The sequence below is a fragment of the Condylostylus longicornis genome, unplaced genomic scaffold, assembly GCF_029603195.1.
Source record: "Condylostylus longicornis isolate FDR11 unplaced genomic scaffold, ASM2960319v2 ptg000004l, whole genome shotgun sequence".
NCBI classification, from domain to species: Eukaryota; Metazoa; Arthropoda; class Insecta; order Diptera; family Dolichopodidae; genus Condylostylus; species Condylostylus longicornis.
The window spans coordinates 17439158-17462541 of record NW_026577973.1 but is presented as its reverse complement, the minus strand read 5'-3'; the positions used below and the strand labels follow the sequence as shown (position 1 = coordinate 17462541).

The 23384-nt window shown below is 24.7% G+C and overlaps 1 protein-coding gene across 2 annotated transcripts; it reads left to right on the top strand.

The window, feature by feature from the left end:
• Positions 1-869: 869 nt before the first annotated feature.
• On the top strand, positions 870-22162 carry LOC129607549 (glutamate dehydrogenase, mitochondrial). 2 transcript variants are annotated; one of them, XM_055518600.1, is made up of 7 exons: positions 870-1572; positions 17197-17631; positions 17699-17856; positions 17909-18070; positions 18130-18334; positions 19398-19433; positions 21143-22162. In XM_055518600.1, exons 1-7 carry the CDS (start codon positions 1170-1172, stop codon positions 21412-21414), a joined length of 1671 nt encoding a protein of 556 aa, XP_055374575.1. In that variant the 5' UTR covers positions 870-1169; the 3' UTR covers positions 21415-22162. The 2 variants fall into 2 exon arrangements, with proteins under 2 accessions (XP_055374575.1, XP_055374585.1); XM_055518610.1 differs by lacking the exon at positions 19398-19433 and having other exon boundaries at positions 874-1572.
• Positions 22163-23384: the final 1222 nt, after the last annotated feature.

Sequence of the window (23384 nt, the reverse complement as noted above, 5' to 3'; positions counted from 1 at the left end):
GGAACTTTTAATTATTAACGCAGTCAAAACTAGAAAATCACTAATACGTGTCACTTTTAATTTGGCCAAGTGTCATTTAAATCAATGCATTCTAATCAACTGTGAAAACGATGAAAGTTATAGACTATATAATTTTTTTTCACACATACCTAACTGTGAAAATACAAGATGGCAACACTTATGTTTTTATGCCTATGATTATAATATCGTCTTGGCTAAAAGTAATTGATTCTTATCATCTATTGGCAATACCCAGTTTTTATTTTTTTTTACTTGTGTATAATGAATTTTCTAAGTTTGCGCAAAAAAGAAAAAGTGTGACCGAATACGCATTTTTTTTAGTTAAAAAATTTTCGTCTACAAAGCAATTTTTAACTAATTTATATAATATTTGTATCCATTCATTTTGACCCATTTTTCATTATATTTAAGATTTATGCTTAACAATTGTTCTTTAATATTCTATAAGGCTATATACAAAATTAACAGCAAATGATAAGTGTCGCAATATTTAATATGTATTATAGCATACAAGAATATTATTGAAAACTTTTATTTCGAAGGAATAGGAAAAAAATTAATGAGGGAAATTAAAATTTAAAGAATATAGTTCTATATGAACTATATGCACGAAAAAAATTAAAAAAAAATATATTTTTGTTAAATTCAGTAATGTGGATGCGTAATATACATATGTACAAAATTAAAAACACACGAAACATTTGGCTTAAATTGGAACACTAAATTTTCAAATTATGCTGACTAATGAAATATTCTGGCTACACTGTTAAACAAACATAGGGCTGAAAGAGTAGAGGCATATTATATATTATATATTCTTATAAAATAAAGCAATTTATAAAGTGAATACTGTTGAGCGAAAATTAGAGACGTTTAGAAATATATTTCTTCTTTTTCTTTAATATTTATTTTATGTAAGAAATTTTATAAAAGATTTTGTTCTTAACATAAAATTTTAATCTTGAAACTTTGAGTGAAGAGATAAATTCTCTTATGAATTACATAAAAAATAAAAATATCTTTATAATTTAATTAAAGTTTCTGAACAAAATTTAGTTGAGTGGTAGTAACCAATCCAATCGGTTAGTATCGCAGTAGTAGTTTTTCGTGGTGTAAACGTCTAGATACGAAAGCGTAATTTTGGGAAGATGTTTCATTTAAAAACTTTGGCCAAAAGTTCTTTGGTTAAGCAGGATGTTTTTAGCGTAGTTAACAAATCGTTGCCGATTGTTGTAAACCAAGTTAGAAATTACACTATTCCAGATAGACTAAAGGATGTTCCAACTGCTAAAGATCCGGCATTTTTTGATATGGTTGAATATTTTTTTCATCGTGGGTGTAAAGTAGCGGAAGATAGTTTTGTTGAAGGAATAAAAGGAAAATACACTTTAGAAGAAAAACAAAAGAAAGTACATGGAATCCTTATGATTATGCAACAATGTGATCATATTATTGAAATTGCTTTCCCAGTTCGCCGAGATTCAGGTCATTACGAAATGATAACAGGTTACAGAGCTCAACATAGTACACATCGTGTTCCCACAAAAGGAGGTATGTATGTAAAATTATGTTTTAAATTAGGTTACCAATTTTTTAATTAAAAAAAATATGGAAAGACAGAATTATGTAATAGTCATAGTTGGCAAATTTATACTCATTGTAGGTACATATATACGAATGAATAGTTCAAATACAAATCTATATTATGTATTAACCTTCTTTTTGGAATCATAAAATTTAACAATATTACATATGTATGTATTTATTTTGACTAGAAATAGATGATACATATTACCGACTTTTATTTTTTTGTCAAATTTTAATTCAAATTTTGGGGAAAATATAAAATGAGGTTAATATATATGTAAGTTTTTATTTCAAGACAACAACAAAAGAAAATTGAACAATTAACTATGTAATTTACAAATTATGTTAGGCATTTTGCGGTTATATGTATGTACCTACACACATATGCATGTTACTTTCATGTGAAATACATAGGTATATTTTTTTGTGCTAAAATTGCGAATTGGAAGGAAATATGTATACTAATTGTAAGGATCGTGAATTACTATTTTGTCGCATTTATATAAAGCATAGTTTTGATTAGTATTTTTATTGTGAATCACTCAGACATTCAAGAATGTTAAGAAAAACTTAATTTATTTTTCTAATTATATCCATTGTACCTGCCTACCTATAAAAAATTTTCCCGAAAAATTTTTGTTTGCAATATGAAAATAGAAATGCAATAAAATGGCGTATGGCCTTCCTACAACAAAAAATTAAAAACACCATCTGGACTTGATGTAAACCACGTTTTTATAGAATCGTTTGTATACTGTTAGATTAGTTTAGTACCTACCTTATTTTAAAAACTTTTAATTCTTCATTTAAACAAAACTATCCGAAAAAATGTTTAAATTTGAAGGTTTTTAGGATTGGTTTGTTTAAAGTTCGATTATATTTCACGGTTTATATAACTATTCTGAATACTATGAATTACGTACATATTTGAAATATTACTACTTTGTTATATGCACGATAAAGTATTCGCCTGTGTAAGTACACAAATTGAATTTTTTAAAAGCGACTATTAAAAAATCACAAAAAAATAAAAATTTGCAAATATGTAGTACAATCCTGAAAATCCTGTATTCATAGGCATAAATCCTGTATTCCAAATTAATGATATTTAAAGTTATGTTACGAACAAAATTCTGTTAACGTTAATTTATTTAATTAGATTATTTTTATAAACGTGTTATTATTCATACTTAACTTGCTTAAAAAATAAAATACAGTTTCTAATAGTTGCAAATAAAATGAGCATTTATAATTAGCAAATTAATAATTTCAAAAAGTCATTTATTAAATCTTCACAAATCACATAAAAGAAACATTTTTCATATGATTTCTATTTCATCCTGTAAAACGTTTATTTACATTAACATTTAGATACCATATAAAGAAATTTGTTATATTAGATAAGTAATGATTAAATTACGCAATATTCTTAAGCTTGTTGCTTACTGAAATTTTTAAATAAATGTATTTTTTTTATTAAATCTAAATCCCATTTAATAATAATTAACAAAATAAATAAAAAAAATGCTCTTATCGATTACTTGCTAAGTGCTTTTTTTGGAATACAAAAAAAAATATGTATTTGAACCGAAATGTACAAATTAAATTTTTTAATAGTTATAATTATAAATAATCACATGTGTTTATATATACATATATGTGATTGTATATTATGTTCTTAATATAATTAACATATGTACATAATTGTAGAAAACAACATATTTATGTCGACCAATAAAAAAACAAATGTCTTCATTTCCCTTACTTAATATTTTCGTTTGTTTATAAGATAACGAATGTCACATGATGGTCAAGCCACCCTTCGGAAAAATTTACTTTACATTTTTCTGTACTTTGGTGTTATTTACAAATTGTTCAAAAATTACTTATTTGCGTAAAATTTGAACAATATTTTTAATAATTTGAGATTAATTGGCTTTAAACAAGTATAACATTTATTAAATACATATTAATTAAATAAAAAGAGATAAGTGCTTAACTGACGAAAGTGAAATTTAAATAATTTGTCTTTTGATTTATTTAAGCCTTATCTTAGTTAAGTAACAGAATAAAAAATAATGTACATATTGCTACATAAGTATATGAAATATATTTTGTATAAAGAGCAAACAGAACAATTAATTGTCAGTAGAGAAATCAGTTGCTTGTTTTATCAGCTGCTTTATTTTAAGGTTTGTACTCGTATAATGCACCGTATTTGAAAAAAAAAAAATTTTTATTAGTTGAATGGACGAATAATTTTGATATTTACATAATATCTTTTGCGTATATTTTATTTTGTGTTTACAACAGAAGCAATAAATTAAAAACTGAAAATTATTTTTTAGATTTTGTTTGCAAAAAAGTCCTAACTTTGCTTTAAATACTCAGAAAAGATATTAAAGGAATAGAATAATAAGAAATAGGTTTCGAGTCACAAAACTTTTAGTACTGCGTCTTAATCTTCATATGTGAAGATTTTATAATTAAGTAAGAATTGGAAGTAAAGGTTTCCCAATATTAAATATGTTAACTTATTATGTTTTTGGTATTCAAATGTTATGCACCTAATTCAATACGAGTTTTCATTATATTTTTGTTTATTCTAATTGCTTATATAGTCACTTTTTAACTTAATAATGTATTATTTATATGTACTTATATGTTTAAACTTTATTGTAATTGAAGGCAGATTGTGGAGAATCATTTTTAAATTAGCAATTTTGAAAAAATATTCTGCGCATTGTTCAAATTTTATTCGATTTAATAAACAAGCTTATATAGTTATGTCAAATATGTGTTGCCATAAAATATAAACATAATGAAAAACTAACCATATTGGTTTTGAAACAAAAATGAATTTATGAAACGGTATTTGTATTTTGTAATTTATTACGTAATTATATTTATTTTTATCATTTTTTTTTATTGCCTTTTACGAAATGAAAAATTCCTACCAGAATTAGCACCTACTTCTTTTATGATCTCGACATTTATGGAATTTCAATAATTGATTGAAGTGATTGCATTCATTCTATTCCGTTATTTAAAGTCACCATTATGACTTGAATTTAGTGATACTCTAATTTTCCTTATATTAAGTCGCTTAACATATATGTACATACAAAATCTGCATTACACGAATCTTCCCGCGATGTACTCTTTAGCCCAACGATGTTCTTTTAGGCCTGTTGCCCAACCGGACAATCGCATTGATATTAAAAAGATTGTTCTTATTATCCTAACAATCGCCATCTCAATTTGTCGTGATGTCCTATGTCGACACTAAATCATTTTTGCTATTTTATAATGTCAATCAGAAATTGAATCTAAAATATGTTCTACCGTGAAAATGTTTTGATGTCAATACCATTCTACAATTCAATTCCAATTAATAATTGTTAAAGAGAAATATGTATGTAATTATTCTTAAAAGAAATAATTCGATATTTTTTTTAAATTATTTTCGAGTTCTATTTATCTTGGTATCATTAAACAGAGAAAATAAATCAATTAAATATTAGAATCACTCATATACGGCAGAATAGTAGATAAGTGGATTTCCTACGTTTCTCATGTGCCCGATATCTACATATTCAGAAAAAAAAATGTCATAACAAAGGGAGTAAAGAATACTTTGCTTAATTCTTGTGTTCGCATAGTTTATTTAAATCTATGCAATTATGAAAAGCCTTGACATTTTTTCTCAAAAAAATTAAGGTGCTTAAATTTTTTATTTATTTTTTTGATTTTTCACTAAACTAACAAAATTTTTTTAATTAATCGTTCCTAATACTTTGTATCCATGATAACTGCAATAACATATATATATATATATATACATACATATATAATATATGTGTACATACATAATAACTAACATTTTCATTAGTACAATTTGCATAATAAGAAAATTATAAAATATCATTTGAAAACGTTTAAAAAATTAAAAATGTATACATTTTTAAATTCTAAAGTCAAAAGTAAAAAAAAAATTTATTGTCACCTCATCAACTATCAAAATATCGAACTTATGTACGTCAATACCATGAATTTTAATAATAATCATAAACATTATTTTTAGTATTCGTATGCATGTGTGTGTATATATTGGCAATTTACTTTTGTTTTTCATAATAGCTAGTCCGAAAAATTTTTAAATAAAAAATAATAAAAAGAAATATTCTTATTTTGTCTCTAAATGTGTACATGTGTTTGTATGTGTTTTCTAGTATAATTCCAAAGAAAACGAATTTTTATAGATTAACAAAATTTTGTGTAGCTTTTAAGATGTGCTTCCTTTATTTAAACAAGTTTTAACTAACCATTTATTTCAGTTATGTACATAAACCTACACTGTAAAATGTTTTCTAATATTAGAAATAAATAAATATAGAGTGAGATATTTCTTCCTCAAATAATAATGAAAATATTTAATTTTGTTAAAATTGAAATTCAATAAAAATGCAAGTTGCTGCTTAAAACTTGCCTTGTTTATATAGTAAATATAAATAAATTAGATATTTTTCCCTGACGTCGAAATATCAGTGGCAGCTACTGTTATAAGTTCATCAATTAACATATTTTACAAACTGAATAAAATTCTAATGTTATGGCTTCGTTAAGCCTTCTATAAACGGAGTATGTTTTATTGAATAATAAATACGAAATTTCATTGATTAAAAATTTCGTTGTGTACTTATTTTTTTCTCTCTTTTAATTTTTCTCGTATCTGTTTTTCTATCAAAATATTTTATAAAACATTATTATAGGTAATTCCAAAAAGAAAAGGGAACTGTCAATAATAGATAAAAACACTTATTTTCTATTTGATCCTTTTGGCTAGGAGTACTCTACAATTGCTTTTCATATGATTACAACAAGTGTCAATAATATTTTTATCCTTAATGGCATTACAAAATTTACTTAAAATAAGTTGGCTTTTTTTATGAGCCATGTAATTACTGTTATTCATTAAGGCAAAATATTTTATTATATCCTTTATAAAATATATTAGATAGAAATTTTACTGTTTTTTTTTGTAAAGGAACTTTTATCAATCCTTAGCAAAAGACATAACTTTTATCATATTAATATAATAAAAGTTATGTCTTTTTATGAATTAACAATAATGAAGATATTATGTGAGTAAGACGATAATCACTTATAAAATGAGTATTTAATAAATCAAATAATATAAATGTTAAAGCTACAATTCATGCAATTTATAAAAGATTTTCAGCAGTCATAAAACGAAACAATAAGACAGGCACGCTGTGGGTTCGAATGTTTTGTAATCTATTAATATCAAAAGAAAAATATATTATACGTGTACATAGGTTGTAACACATATTTTTTTTTGTCTGAGAACACGTTGCACTTATATTACTCAATTATAAGTCTGTGAAATGTTTATCTTGCATATTATGATGGCCGACTTATTTTCTTTTTTTTTTTTTTTTAATATATTCATTGTACCTTACATTGTATACATTGCATACGCATTGTGTATGTGTATCTACGAAGTTGCTCAAATTACTCTACTGTCTACTTCTTAAAATTTTTCTTATATTACATTATAAACTTTTCTACTATTATTTATTTCAATATTATTTCAAAAATCGCTTGTGTAACACAAATAGCTAGAATTCCAATGCAACTTTTAAATGCGCTGAGAAGATATACAAGAATATTATGATCGATAAGCTTTATCGATTGCAGTCATCGAACTCCAAAGTAACTTGTTTGCAATCCCTGATATATTGCGAAGGGAATTGCAATGCTTTGATCTCACAAATAAAAAAGAAATAAAACAATTTTCTTGATCAGATACACACTTGATTTTTCTTACACACTTTATATGTGTATGTTCGAACACAAGCACGAAATAAATAGTACTTTCATTCTTTTCTAAAAATAAACTATTTTTGCTTTAGTCATAAGCAAATTAATTTTGTTTTTTATTGTTTTATTTTTGAAGAAAGTGTTTACAAAATAAAATTTTTATCAATTAAATATTCATAGTGACATAATGCGATCAACGTAATGAATGTATTTTTTTTTTGTTTTAGTCTCAACATGAAAAGATCTGCATTAACCAGATTTTAAATTTTTTTATATTTGCTAAGAATCCAAAACAATTCAATATTATTATGTTTAGCAATAAACAACAAAATTTTGACTGCGATATTAAATTTTAAATGTATTAATAAATTATTTCATTACATAGTGTACACTTTTGTTGAGTACCTATTGTAACACCAATCTCATGCGTTGTTCTTCATTTATGAAAATGTATCAAGAATTTTTGTTGGTGAAGAAAATCTTGTTATTATTTTAAAAATGATGTGGTTTATGTTTATGTATGAATAAATAAGAGAATTTGGTTCCAATAATAAAAAAAATTTTTTTTTTTAATATCGCCGTAACAATCCTGGCAAAACAGGTACTCGTAGAATAATAAACTGTAACGCGGTTTATTGTACATGCATATAATTTTACGCTAGAAGATTGTTTAAATTAATCTACATTACGTGATTAATGAATGAGTTATTAATAATAAGTTCTCTATAAAATTCATGTAATGAAATATAATTATTAAAAGGCAGAGAGGAAATTATCCAGAATAACATTAATCACAGACGCAAAATTATTTGATTAAAAATTTTTTTACTAATTGCACCATAATATTTAAAATGAATCAAAAACTACATTGGCTAAAGGAACTGCTTTAAAAATACTGGTTCACTCTAGTGTAAAACAATCTCATATAAAGGAAAAATCACCAATATTCTTCCATATTTCTTTGTGCAGTAAAATAAAAAATATGTTCAAAACATATAAGCGTCAATTGTAGGGAGTTCTATTTTTAATAAATAGGAAAACTTGTAAATTACGGATAGAATTTTATACTTTCTGTATTTCTTATTAAAAAAGTAAAATTTCGTTAGGTGCAAATCATCTAACTACAATAAATTTTGTCAAAAAATTTGTTTCTCATGGTCGTAATCTATGATTGAAATATTTCTATTTAGCACAAATAAATGAAAATCCATAATTTGCCCTATAATTTATGTTTGATTTCAGGCTAAGCAATTGATAATGAAATTTAATAACTCTCGCATACATTCTTAGAAAAAAAGTGGATATGATTACACACAATATAAAAATATGTATATAAACCTGATAATTGAAATCATAATTGTTATGTAATAATTTTCTAGTAATTATTGTTACATATTTCTGTTGATTGTGTACAATCCACACATAATTAATTTTTCTTTTAACAAAAAAAATTTCTTATCTTCATTTAAGACACCCGCTTTAAAATTAAAAAAAAATAGTAATATGCGATTTTTAGAAAGATAATTTCTTATCAATTTTAGTGTTGATAAAATAAAAATAAAAGTTATTTTGAAAGTTTAAGATTATTGCGTTGAGATTATATTTTTTAGCAGCTTTATAACAAATTAAACATATTCCACTATATGGCCAGCTTATATTAAATGCTATAGTATTTGTAGTTGCAGTCAAAAGATTTTGTAATGATAAAATTATTATTACCGACCTTAATGTATACAATAAGGAAGGTATATGTGAAAGCACCAAATTTCGAATGTTGGAACATATTGATATAGACGCACTTCTTCATGGAAGGAAGCGTAAATAAATTATTTTTAGCAAGAGGTCGGTCTGTCAGCCTGTGTGTGTACTAGTGTATCTCTAGTTGTTCAAGTTTTAAGAATTTTTGTGTCTTCCTTTTTTTTTGGTAAAACTCAATTCAATTACCTCTTATCCAGATTTGACTGTATCAAATAATTATAAATTATTTGTAAAGTTTATTTACAACCTAAAACAATTATAGAGCTCTTCAAATCGATATTTTCTAACCTTCACAAAACTAAATACACAAAAAATCGTTTACAAATAATAATTATCAATTTTTTTTTGTATTTTGTAGTAAAATTTTATTCTAAATTTATGATTGATGATGGTTAACCTTTCAATTTTTGTTCAAATATGCACGTAATAAAGGTAGTATCAAATTTTTATCCTTGTCAATACTTTTTTAAAAGAAATTGGAACGCTTGTCTGAATATTTTACCGTACATTCAAAATAAATCTAAAAAAGTTTTATGTTTCCATTTTGGAATTTTAGTACATAAACCGTATATGTATACATATTGGTCATACATACATTACATGTACATATTTAGCTTAATTTGCCTAATTTAATAAAAATTGAAAAATATTAAAATCGTAAATAAAGAAATTATAATTACACTTTTTTATACATAATATAAAGATATTTTCATGTGACAACATGAAAAAAGTGTTAAACTCATAAAATTGTTACATCATAAGTACATTCACGTGGTAAAGATTAAAAAGTTAAATAATTTCAACATGTAAAGATAAGTTTCTTAATTGTATTAAATACGAAAAACATAAAAAAAGTGTATTTATGATATTTTGTTCCGATTCTTTAATTCCAATTATACTGCACCGTGTTTGTGTATTTTCAGCTCTCTTTACACATTTTCAAGAACTTTTTAAAATTGATTTTTTTCTTTTTCTCTTGTCTTGTAAATTTATTGTACTTTTGCACATACACAATTTTTGTAAGAGTTCCGTCAAAAATATGCATACATATATATGTATGTATGTGTATTGCGAGTGTTTTGTTTTATTATCAAATTAAAAAATTATTTAAATTAAATAATTTTTTTTAAAAAAAGAATTAAAAATAAATATTATATATACAATACTCGTATAATATGTATGTATATTTAAGAATCATACAAAAAGCATAGAAGCAAATTGAAATTGAAGCACGCTTAAAAAATCACTTCATGTTGTGGTGATGGTGACACAAACGCTGTTCTTTATATTATTTTTATTGTATTTTGTAATTCTAAAGCTGGCTAACTTTTATCGAAACGTATTGTTATTACTTGCACTCATTCTACTATAGTACATATTTGCTAACCACGTGATAAGAATATTAAACAAGAGTGTTATGATTTTTTTTGTGTTTTTTTCTTTTATTGCAAAAACGAGTAAACAAAAATCAATTATACGAACGAATATTTGATCTAATATATTATATGTATATGTAGCTGTATATTCGTAAAATAATACTTATCGTTTAACAAAACGTAGATGTATGTAAATGCTAGGTTACTATTAGAATTAAATACGCCTACAATAACCGTTTGGTTCCATATAAAGATATGAATTACAGAATATAGTAACTTTCGGCTGATACTATAAAAATATTCGGAACTTAAAAAATTTCAGCTATGGGAATTTAATACATACTATAAACGACATGAGCAATAAAAGACACGAGCAAAATACTTAACAAGTGCAAATATTGCTATACGTTTTTAATACTCAAGAAAGATAAATTATGTACATTGTACTAGTAAATATACATAAGAACCAATTTCTAATATTTGTCAGTTTGAAAAGTATTTGAAGCAGAACTATTTTGAACATGCAACTTATTAATGCGAGGAAGTTTTTTATATAATTCATATTTATGTGTTTACCTCATTTAGAAAATTCTTTCAAAAGCTCAAAAACGATAAGAGACTATGGAAAAATTGAAAGGAAGTTCTAAAGTATTAAAGTATATTATAAAGTGAAAAGAGATACAAAATTGGTGAGATATTTTATGAACTTTTCAGTCGAGTGAACACAGAAATTTTAGCATTGACTGCCTTACACTCTGAATTGAAAAAAAGAATTTTTATAAGAGCCCAACACAGTGAACAAATTTTTTTAAAGATTTTTTTTATAACACTATTTTATAACAATATCTTTCACACAACAAAATTTAAAATATAAAAAAAATTGGACGTTTCAAAGCAACAAAAATGAATAGCCCGTGTTTTTATTGTATTCACTGGAACAGATTTTTACTGTATTTTGTTTCTTTCATTATCTTTGAATGCTTTGATTGTCTTTAGATTAAATATTGTGTCAATGGACTTACCAAAAAAAAAAAGGAAGACACAAAAATTCTTAAAACTTATACAAATTCATCCTAGCTTTGAAATTTTATTGTCATCTTATTTGAAACTCGGCTTTCTCGGCTATATAAAAGACTTTTCAATAACTTAACTTCTATAGACAAAGGACCGTTTTAAATTAATGTATTGATGAGATAGTTTTTGTATTTTTGTGATTACCAACCGATAGTTGTACCACAAATAGGTCTTTATTGCATTTGCAATCTAAGATTTTTCAAAAGTAAGCGTGAGAACAATTTTATCTCATCTTGAATGGTTTCTAAGAAGACTAAGAATCGTTTTTATTCTCTAAGATGTAATATAAAATTGTCAAGTTTTTTAATTAATGCTTAATTTTAAAATAAAATTTTAGTGAAATACAAAACATACATGTATGTTTATTTAAACCACATGTATATACTTTATTAATCATCTAAAATAAGCTTAAGGGAAAAAATTTAAACTAAAAATTTAAAAAGATATCTACGCTACATTTCTTGCATTTCTTTATTAGAGAGTAAATTTCCGAAAGCACTTTATTTCAGCGTGTAATTTCCGAACAAACTATTTTAGGTTACAAGTTGGAGCTATTCTAGAACGGAATTATCGAAAACCCCCTTATAATGATTTACACTAAAATTTATTACCTTTTGAAAATTATAAACATATATAAGTCATATCTACTTATGTATTGACTTTGAAATAAATATTACTTACAATAAATGAAATAAACAAAATAATTTTATTGATATTTACAAAATATTTTAATAACATAGTAATCCTTTTTGCATAGAAAAAGAGATAAGAAAATATCGAAAATTAAATAAACATTTCGCGTATAAGTTATGTAATTTGATTTCTAAATATAATATTCACAAATAATAAAACATGTGTTTAAAATCAGCAAAACTAATATTATTGGACCTAAAATTTTGCGAAAGTATTTGATAATAAATGTGTGTGTACATGTACATACATATGTATTATTAAATATTTTTGAAAGAGGTTTTTAGTCAATTTTTTTTAATTTCCTTAACTAATACAATGCGCAAATACAAAGTACAAAAAAAAATTTACTTGTAAATTTTCTTGAAAAAAAAATATTAATTTTTTCAAACACATTATGTACTTAAGATGTTAGAAAATATAAAAATTTTACAATGTATTGCTAGATATTTTTAAACTCAAAATAAATTTGTCATTTGGATCGAATTCAATTTTTAGAAAAACGTATGTACTTAAATATTTTCAGGTCATTTTTTGTTTGTCTCTGTTGTTTTTTATTTGTCAAAGGTATTTAAACGTGATTTTTTTTTCATTTTTCGTTCTTCATTTAAATAAACGTGAAGTATTTTATAAGAATTCACTTAGCCGAATCGAGAAAAATCTCTTTGATAGTCAAAATAAAAGTTTAAATTAGATACATATTTGGGAAGGTTAATTGTAGACGAAAAACCTTTTCAGTCTACAATGTTTTCAGGAAAGAATGTAAACAATAGAAAAATAAAACTAAACATAGATAAACATTTGATTTTATTTTCAAACTTTTATTACAAAATCAAACAGATGATCAAATTGTGGGTGTGATACTGACAACTAAAAATTTTCTTTTATACAAATTTATGTTTGTTTATTCTAATATTACATATTATACATACATATATGCATGTGATTTACATTGCTGGTCAGACTAACAATTTTTAGATTGTTTATATCCAAAATATATTCAAATATTGTTATGTATATGTATATACATATTTATATACAGCACATAGAAGAGAAGTAAAAGCCAAAATCAATTCAAAATTTATCTGAATAGATACATACATACAAACATACATGCAGGCAGGCAATCTATTTTTTTGTTTTGTCAAAAATTCAGGGTTAAAACTTTCAGGTGTAGCGATTAATATTCGGTATTTCGAATTCCTAAGGAAAATGAAAGTATTTTATTTTTCTAAATAACTAAATTCTATTTAGTTAATTTATTTATATTACATTGACGTAAAAAAATATTCACACATGCACCTTATACGTAACAACAAACAAATAAAACTTATTATTATAATTTTATGACTCATCTATTCTAAATTTTGAAAGAAATTAGTTTTCTAGTGACAACATAAATATTGCATATATGTATGTAAATTATTTATGTATATGAATCAAAAAAAAAAATTAATTAAAAATAAGTTTTTAATGTTCATACATTTATGCTTCCTAAAAACTGTGAAAAAAATATTTCTCTTATTTTATGCATATGTATGCAAAATGTGGAAAATATTTTTGTTTGAGAAGAAAATATTATATGTACATACATACATATGTCGATAATTCTTCTTTATATTAGCATATCAGTTTTTATAGTCTGTATTATGTATGCCCTGAAAACTTCTATTTTTAATTTAACCACAATAAATTTTTTAGTTCACAATCGTAGTAAAACACTCGTACAAAATTCATATAGTAAACACTAAAAAACTTAAAACTAAGGGTTTTAACTAAGCCATACATTCTTGACAAATTTCATAATATTATAAATTAGTCTAAATAAGTTTAAAATTAAAAACAAAAGTACAATATTATTATGTAATGAGAAAGTTTATTTTTTCATTTTCTCTAAAAATTTTAAATTGTGTTAAAATTTAAACATTCACATTGCTTACACGAAAGTGCTGAAAAAGAATATTTCAGTTTCTAAAATTGAATTTTGAGGTTTTTTTGAAAAATATTTGAAAACAATAATATTTTTCAATTATGTTCCAGATTACATTGTTTCCAATTGCAGTAAACGAATTTGTTTCAAAACAAAAAAAAAACTTAAGCATAAGAAAATATAAAGAGATAATTTAAGGTTTTTTCTTGTATGTACTTATTTTCAGTAAAAAAACTAAAATTTTTTATACATACATATGTATGTATGTATATAAGATTTTAATACGTGTACAAAAAATCTTGTTTTTTAGAATATGCAAATGTTAAATTGTTATTATTTTGATATTTCCACATTTTTCTTAAAAAACCGGAATTAATACAAATTTTGTAGTTAAATAACATATCAATGTATATCTTTGTAAATAGTATTTTTCAAAAAGGCTAATATTAAATTCTAGAGTTTAAACCAGTGTTTCTCAACGGTGGCCAGCCCATGGGCCACAAAATAAATAAAGTTGAGGGACAGCTGAAACTTCTTAATGGGGTCACAAACATTTTTTATTGAAAATTTGTTTATGGAGATAGATAAATTAAAGAACACTATTAATTAGGAAACACACCAAGCGAACAAAATGTAAACTAACACCGAGCGAACATTTGCGCTGATTGCACTTATATTTTCTTCTATAAAATTTGTATCAGACACAGTTATTAAAAGGCACCAAAAATACATTTGTAAATTACGATCTTCAAATTATCTATATCAATTTTTTTATCATTTTGTGAGTGTTATTTTGAAACTCTTATTTAAATATTATTAAATTTACTTCGACAAAAAGCATGCTTCACAGTTAAATATTTCAAGTTCATAAGATGTCTATCACTGAAATGAATCTTATGAACTTGAAAAATGAATTAATTTGCAAGAGGCGCGATGATCTCACTTAATAAAACTTTTTAACGAGACCCTTAAGAAATATTATAGAACAAGAAATAATATTTGTATATACACATATGCTAGATGAAACAAATTTATGTAAATAAAATTTCTTGAAATAAACCAAAAATTAAAAAGTAAGTGCTTTTTTTTACAATTAGGATTGGGCGGTTACACGAAATAGCTTTTAAGGACTGGTCTAGAGTTTAAGATGACAATATAACAAAGTATTCTTATTAATCCTGTAAAGAATTGCACAAATTTCTTTAAATATAAAAATAATAACAAAAAACTTTTATTTTTGCAATCTATAACAACAGAGTAAAAACAGTATTATCATTATCTACTTATTTGAAATTAATTAACAACACTTATATGGCACATAAAAATGTATGTATGTATATATGTGTTTGTATATTAAATTATAGACTTTCAAATGGGATTCAATATTTTTAATGGACATTTGAGAAAAACGAGTAATCTGTATCAGATTTTTTAGAACCAAATACTATGTGACAAAATAAAACGCACAATGTGAAAAAGAGAATATGTATTTCGCTTGTTGAAGAAGCGAGGAATATTATACATAGCATTATACATGTAGTGTATATTGACATTTCATTCTGCTTTTCTTCTTTTTTTTATTATATTTTTTTATAGTTATGTTTTATAGAAATTACAATTCATATTTAAAAAAATCTTATCAGTTCCTTCTCTTAACATAAAACAAATTTTTCAAGAAAATGCATTGGATTTGACCCAATCCTTTATAGTTGTAGTCCTTTGTAGGCTTACTAGTGTTACATGAAACGTATATTGTATAAATGCACTTCTTGAGGTCGATAAAATAATATTAAAGCAAGTAAAAACGTTTCAGTCGATATAGACCAACTAAATAATACCCTGCACTTTGATAATCTGAGTTTAAAAATTTGTTTTTGAAATATTTAGGAATAACTTTGATTGCTATATGGCAATTACTTAAACCTGTCAAACCATTCAAGAGAAACTTCACGGATTTTATGTCTGACCGACTGAAACGAGTGAACACACGACGGCCGAGTTTCATGAATCTAAATATTTTCTAATGAAGTCTTAATATTTTTCTAAATATTTAAAATCGATCGGACGAACAGGCGGACAGACATGTCTAAATCAACGCAGAATTTTACGCTGAGCAAGAATATATACATATATATATATATCCATACTGGAGACGATTCCTTCAAAGTCAAACTTGGTTACAAACTCCATACCATAGTGAATATCCCCTTCACGAAGGGTATATTCACTAGGTATGGAGTGAAAATTTAGATAAAATATAGAATTTAAGAATAGCTAATAAAAATTGAACAAATTTATTGTGTGCATACTCACACAGTCGTTATTTTTATGTATTTTATTTTGGCTGGTACTTGTTACATGATAACGACTTGTATTTGTATACCCTATCTGATTTTCATAATACTTAGTTTTCTTAAAACTTTTGCACTTTTTGTTTGCACTTGATACACTATAAATGTTTTAATTTAGAAAAAAACACTACAAATATTAGTGGTAAAGGAACATATGTAGTTTAATATTTTGATATGATCCATAATTAAAAATAATTAAGAATGACTTAGTTATGTTTTTATAATTGTGTTTACATAAGTAAATTTATGTAGACGTTACAAAATATGAATAATTTCTGAACGTGTATTTACTTGGTTGCATATCAGTTTCATAATTAGGATCAATCTAGATTAAGTTTTTATTATTGTCAACGTTTAAAATTAAGAGAAAAATTCCAACAAAAGCTTACAGCAAACACAAGCAAACATGAAGTCGAATTGTATACCATTTTTCTGTGAAAAACACTTGTTGCACAAAAAAATAGTTTGGCAAATTTAATTTAAATGAATATTTATTAAAAAAAGCTAAAAATTAAATTATTATTAAAATTATTAACACATGTATATTTTTTCTATTACTTTTTAGGTATTCGTTACTCAATGGATGTATGTCGAGATGAAGTTAAAGCCTTGTCAGCTCTAATGACATTTAAATGCGCCTGCGTTGATGTACCTTTTGGCGGTGCCAAAGCTGGATTACAAATTGATCCAAAAAAATACTCTGAACATGAATTAGAAAAAATTACACGCAGATTTGCGTTGGAATTATCAAAAAAACATTTTATTGGCCCTGGTGTTGATGTACCAGCTCCAGATTATGGTACTGGTGAAAGAGAAATGTCATGGATCGCTGACACATATGAAAAAACTGTAGGATATTTGGATATTAATGCATCCGCGTGTGTTACCGGTAAACCGATCAATCAAGGTGGTATTCACGGTCGTGTTTCAGCTACCGGTCGTGGAATTTTCCATGGCTTGGATAATTTCATTAAAGATGCAACTTATATGAAGATGATTGGTAAAAATATCATTAGAAAAAACAAAACAAACATGAATATTGAATAGTTTTTTTTTTTATTTTAAAGGTCTTGAAACGGGTTGGGCTGGTAAAACTTTTGTTGTACAAGGTTTCGGTAATGTAGGTCTTCACACATGCAGATATTTGGTACGCGCTGGTGCTAAATGTATTGGAGTTATTGAACACGATGGTCAAATTTACAACCCTGATGGTATTGACCCCAAGGTATGAACTTAAAAAATAATTGGCAATTACTAACCACACCCATAAAAATTAGGCTTTAGAAGATTATCGTATTGAGCACGGAACAATTGTCGGCTTTCAAGGGGCTCAAAAATATAAAGGAGAAAATCTTATGTTTGAAAAATGTGATATTTTAGTTCCAGCAGCCATCGAAAAAGTTATAACATCAGAAAATGCTGGCAAAATCAACGCAAAAGTAAGTTTTCGCAATATTATAAACATGATGTGTCTTTTTGAAACCTATACACATTTTAGATAATCGGTGAAGGTGCTAATGGACCAATTACACCAGCTGCAGATCAAATTTTAATGGACCGTGGTATTCTTGTGATCCCAGATTTGTACTTAAATGCCGGTGGTGTAACCGTATCATTCTTTGAATGGTTGAAAAACTTAAATCACGTATCATATGGTCGTTTGACATTTAAATACGAACGAGATTCTAATTATCATTTGCTCGGTAAATATACTTTGATAATATCTTAATTTTTTTTTAACCATTTATTAAACATAAGGATTTATATAAGGAAATCAAATAAAAAAAAAACGTAAAGTACAAAATTATTGCTTCTTAAAAAACATTTAGCAAATAATTGTTATTAAAATTATTCTTTGGTATGCTCTAAGTTTTAAATTTTATTTAACCTTTAATTTTTTCAAATAAACGTAAGCTAAATATTTTATAAAGTGACATAAAATAAAAATTTAGTAATAATTTTTTGTTATAAGGACCTGTTAAATTTTTATTGTTTAAATTATAACATACTATAAAATTGAGCTAGTTTAGGTCCTGTATAATTTCTATATGGAAATGATATAAGGAAATAATTCAGAAATACCACAACTTGAAAAAAATTCAGGTAAAGCAGCATTCTTACACATTTCCTGCAAGGACAAATGTGGAATTTTTGCTGCATTTACTTTTTTACTGTTTTACGTTACGTCTTATCTAGCTAATAGATAAACGTTCTTGTAATAAATTAAAAAAAAAGCTTAATTTCTACAAAAAAAAACTTAGATTTTTTGATCGCGCTTAAAATCGAGAGTTTTGCATTTTTTGAAAAATAATTTTATTAATATTCGAATACAACTAAAGTTAACACAGAAAACCTGTAATTTTCAAATTGGAAGTAAAATCAAAAGCTAATAAACTACTTACATAAATACTTATGCGACATAATTATTTTTACAAGATAGCATAACGATCAGTTTTCAGAATCTTGGATCGATAAATCGGTTTTCGGATAAGCGCTTCCCGTAAAAGAACACTTAAATTAATGAAAATTTCAATTAACTTAAATTAAAAACAAAAAGTATTAATTTTTTTTATACGCATTTATTTGTTAAAAAAAATAATGAAAGTCTAAATAATCCGAATTTTCTTAAAACTATTTTATTTGCTTTGTTCTAAGCCATACAAATTGAAGGATAATTTTATTAAAAAAGGTTCATCTTAATTTTTTTTTGTTTTTTACATTTATTATTTATTCTTTACTATAATTTGTTTTCTTTATTAAATTTAGATTCTGTTCAGCAGTCTATTGAAAGATATTTCAGTGGTATAGTCAACTTTGTCATTTATTTGCACTTCTATTTTGGTTCCATTTTGTTTTGCTTTTGTTTTTATTTTATATTTAAGAATTATTTTCAAATTTTTATTTCTATAAAAATGTTGCATGTGTGTGAGTAGCGTAGCGAACAAATTTACATACATCAAACTTTATCATTTTTATTGAACTTTATAAGTTATAAATAAAATTAATTTTTTTGTTTTAAAAAAGCATTCAATTCATTTCTCAGAAAACTAAAACTAAATCAAAATCTTAGATTTAATCATTCAGATTTGCTTTATTATAAAAATTTTTAATTTTAATGATTAGAATTTTCAATTATATGACAATTTAAATGCTATAGGTTTGCAATCCAACAAAAACTTCTTTTTATATTATCTTTTTGGTATAAAATGTTTTTTTAAAGCTTCAGTTTAACTTCGAGTTTATAAAGCAATAAATTATTGAGCGTAGTAATGAATTTACAATATACTATTACAAATTAACCCCGATTAAATTATTTATTCAAATTTATGCTCATATTTAGTACAATATTGAATATAATAGAAAATTTCTATTTGTACTTAACTTATAAATTTTCAAAATAATTTATTAGGTGCTTGTCACTGAACCCAATGTTGCTGAAAGGTTCGTGTGGCATAAAATTTTTTAAGTATGCTTATGCACATGTATTAATTTTTCCACGTTTTGTTTATAGAAAAATATACAATCAATTCATTTAATTGAAATAGGAAAAATATATTGATGTAAATTTTAAACAAATATTGAGCAAAATATTGAATTGAATTTAGTTGCAATATCTTGTTATTGACTTGAGATCTACATACTTATATGTATTTTTCTTATTTTATAAAATATAAAAATGATTTCGTGTCCTTACGAATTTTAGTCAAGAAAGTTTAATTTCTTGAAAAAATTATTCAAATATTAAAATTTTTAGTTTTCCTATTGAAGTTAATTTATTTAATTGCTTTAAAAATACTCGTACAAAATAATTATTTTCATTTGATATTTACTGTTGCCCAATATATTTTTTTGTTTTGAATTTTGAAATAATTTAAAAATGATTAATAACTTGTTAAAAGTGCTAACAGCATTTTGTAATGCAAGTGTAGTAAAGTATTCTTGTTATAACATTTAACAGTGATTCAGAAATAAGTATTTATCCATTAACATCGTAACAATCGTAAGCAATAAAATGTTTATATTTATTATATGATAAATCTAAGCCATTTCCCGAAATATCAAAATCTTGCAAAAACTTTTTATTTCGAAATCTTACCCTGTTCAAACGGATGAATAGGTAAGAAAATATGAATAAATCAAAATTTATTTTCAAAGGTTATTTTAGGTTATATTAAACAATCTTTCGAAAAATGGTTTCATTTGATACTTGTAGAGTACTTAAATAAAGTTTAACCAGTTTATGGTTCTCTAAACGATGGTATATAATATAGATACTTATTTTGTAATCATCTCATATTCTATAACCAATAAAAAGTAAAATTTTGTAGCTTATTATGTAAACATAACAAAATAAGCATAAAAACATAATTTTTTATATAAATATGTAAATTATATAGTACTGCGTTAAATGCTTTCTTTTTCTTCCAGTGTGCAATTTACTAACAAAAAATTTCAAGTTATAAAAATTTAATTATTTAATTTTATATTTATCTATTTGTATTGATATATAGAATCTGTCCAAGAATCATTGGAACGTACATTTGGCGAAAAGGGTAATAAAATTCCAGTTAAACCATCTGAAGCATTCAAAAAACGTATTGCTGGCGCCTCAGAAAAGGACATTGTACATTCTGGTTTAGATTATACTATGGAACGTTCAGCTCGTGCCATTATGAAAACTGCCCAAAAATACAATTTGGGATTGGATTTGAGAACTGCTGCCTATGTTAATTCAATTGAGAAAATTTTCACAACTTATAGGGATGCCGGTTTAGCTTTCTAAATATCTAAAATAAAAATTTTCATTTATTAGATAAAAAGGTCATTTAAAGAACTAATTAAAATTAAAGAGAGTGAAAGCTTGAAGCTTAAAATTTCATTTTACATAAATTCAAATTATTTATGTTACAAAATTCAAAGCACTTTAGAATAGTTAAAAAAAGAAAACTTTAAAATGCAAAAAATTTAGATTTTCGAACACAACGGCATTTTAAAAATAATTATAATCATTGGTCATAAGATAACTAACTCAAAGCAATTTTAAAAAAATAAAATAAGAGTAGCTATTATAAATATTAAGAATAAAGATATTACAATTGCATAAGGTTTGAAGAACAGAAAAAATCATCTGTCTGCCATCTTTTAATAAAAATTTTACAAAATTGTGTTACGAAAAATAAAAAAGAATTTACCTAACTTCGAGAAACATAAAATTGTTTTTTAAAAACATTTGTTTTGTTTCAATTTATTATGTTTTTAGTTTTTTATTGTGTATGAATAACATATGTACATATGTATGTTGTAATAATTGTAGGAGAACTTGTTCTCTTTGTTCAATTTAATTTAATTTTGTTCGATCTATACTTAAAAAAATATCTTGTTTACTTTTTCAATAGTTATCGTATTTTTTGATTACATAAAATAATTTGTATCATTAAATTCAAGAATTTGTATTTTTTTTTCTTTTATTATGTAAAACAAACACATTTAAAAAAATAAAATGCATTTGGAAATAAAATAAAAAATTTTAAGGTTGTGTTTTTTACTTATATTAAATATGTATTTAGTATGTACCTACTTGAAATAAGCACGGAAAGATAAAGAAGTATAAGTTATCGAAGCTGGTGCTCTTCTCTTAAAAATGTTCTTCTATTCTAAAAATAAACGCATATTCTCTTAGATGGATCACTTGATTCGAATTGCAAAACGTTTTTGAATATCAATCAAATTCGAAATTTCAAATGCTATAACGGAAGCTACGAAAAGTATGTAAAAAAATTACATATTATGTATGTGTCAACACTTCAAGTATGTGTCTTTCAGAATCTGCTTGAAAATTACAAATTTACATGTGTGACAACACAATATAAAGTAATAATGATACAAACTATATACGCTGAATGGTGTTGTTTTAATTTGGAAGCAAGCAACGTGGCTTAGGGTATAATTTTTTCACAATGAAGTTTTTGAACAGCTCGATTTTGTAGTTATTATTACGTACTTTCATATAAGTATGTACGTATGTGCATATGTACATACATTCATACATAAATCTAATCAAGCACTACAAACGCTACTCAGAGCCTCACTTCTGAATTGAGGGTGTCTTTACGTTATTTTATTTCAACCGTCACCTTTAAAACACGAGCGTTACAAAATTTGAATAGCATCACGTAACTTATTCCTAACACCGGAATAAAAGGAAATGTCACAACACCCGAAATGAAGCTTTGTATTTCGACAGAAAAAAATAATAACAAAAATTTTTTTAAAACTTTCTGCATAATTTTTAATTCAATGAATAGAATTATTAGTACACGGTGTTCGTCTTCTAACATTTTAATATTTTGAGGCCATTTGAATGTTATCAAAAAACATCATTAGGTTCCTTCTAGACAAGAACGTATTAAAATTTGATTCAGTTTTCTCAATAAAAACTCGTAAGTGCATTTTTTCACTAAAATGATTGTTTAATTTTTTGACAAACAATCTTTATTTTATCATACACTTTGACGTTGTCAAAAAAGATTTAAATTATTTTTTAATCTATCTATTTTAAAAATTCTAAAAGTGTCCAAGCTTTTTATTTATTAAAATTTTACAAAGTTATTTTAAAATTTTCCGTCTCATAAAATGACGTACAACGAAAGGTTTTTGAATTCAAAAATATATTTTCTGTTATTTTCATTATTATGCGTATATGTTTGAAGACTTATTTGGTTACATGTACTATAATGTAGTGAGATACAAATT

Coding starts and splice junctions, on each gene's coding strand:
- LOC129607549 (XM_055518600.1), top strand. CDS start 1,170: ATGTTTCATTTAAAAACTTTGGCCAAAAGTTCTTTGGTTAAGCAGGAT. Junction 1,573..17,196: donor TCGTGTTCCCACAAAAGGAG/GTATGTATGTAA, acceptor ATTACTTTTTAG/GTATTCGTTACTCAATGGAT. Junction 18,335..19,397: donor TTCTAATTATCATTTGCTCG/GTAAATATACTT, acceptor TATTAAATTTAG/ATTCTGTTCAGCAGTCTATT.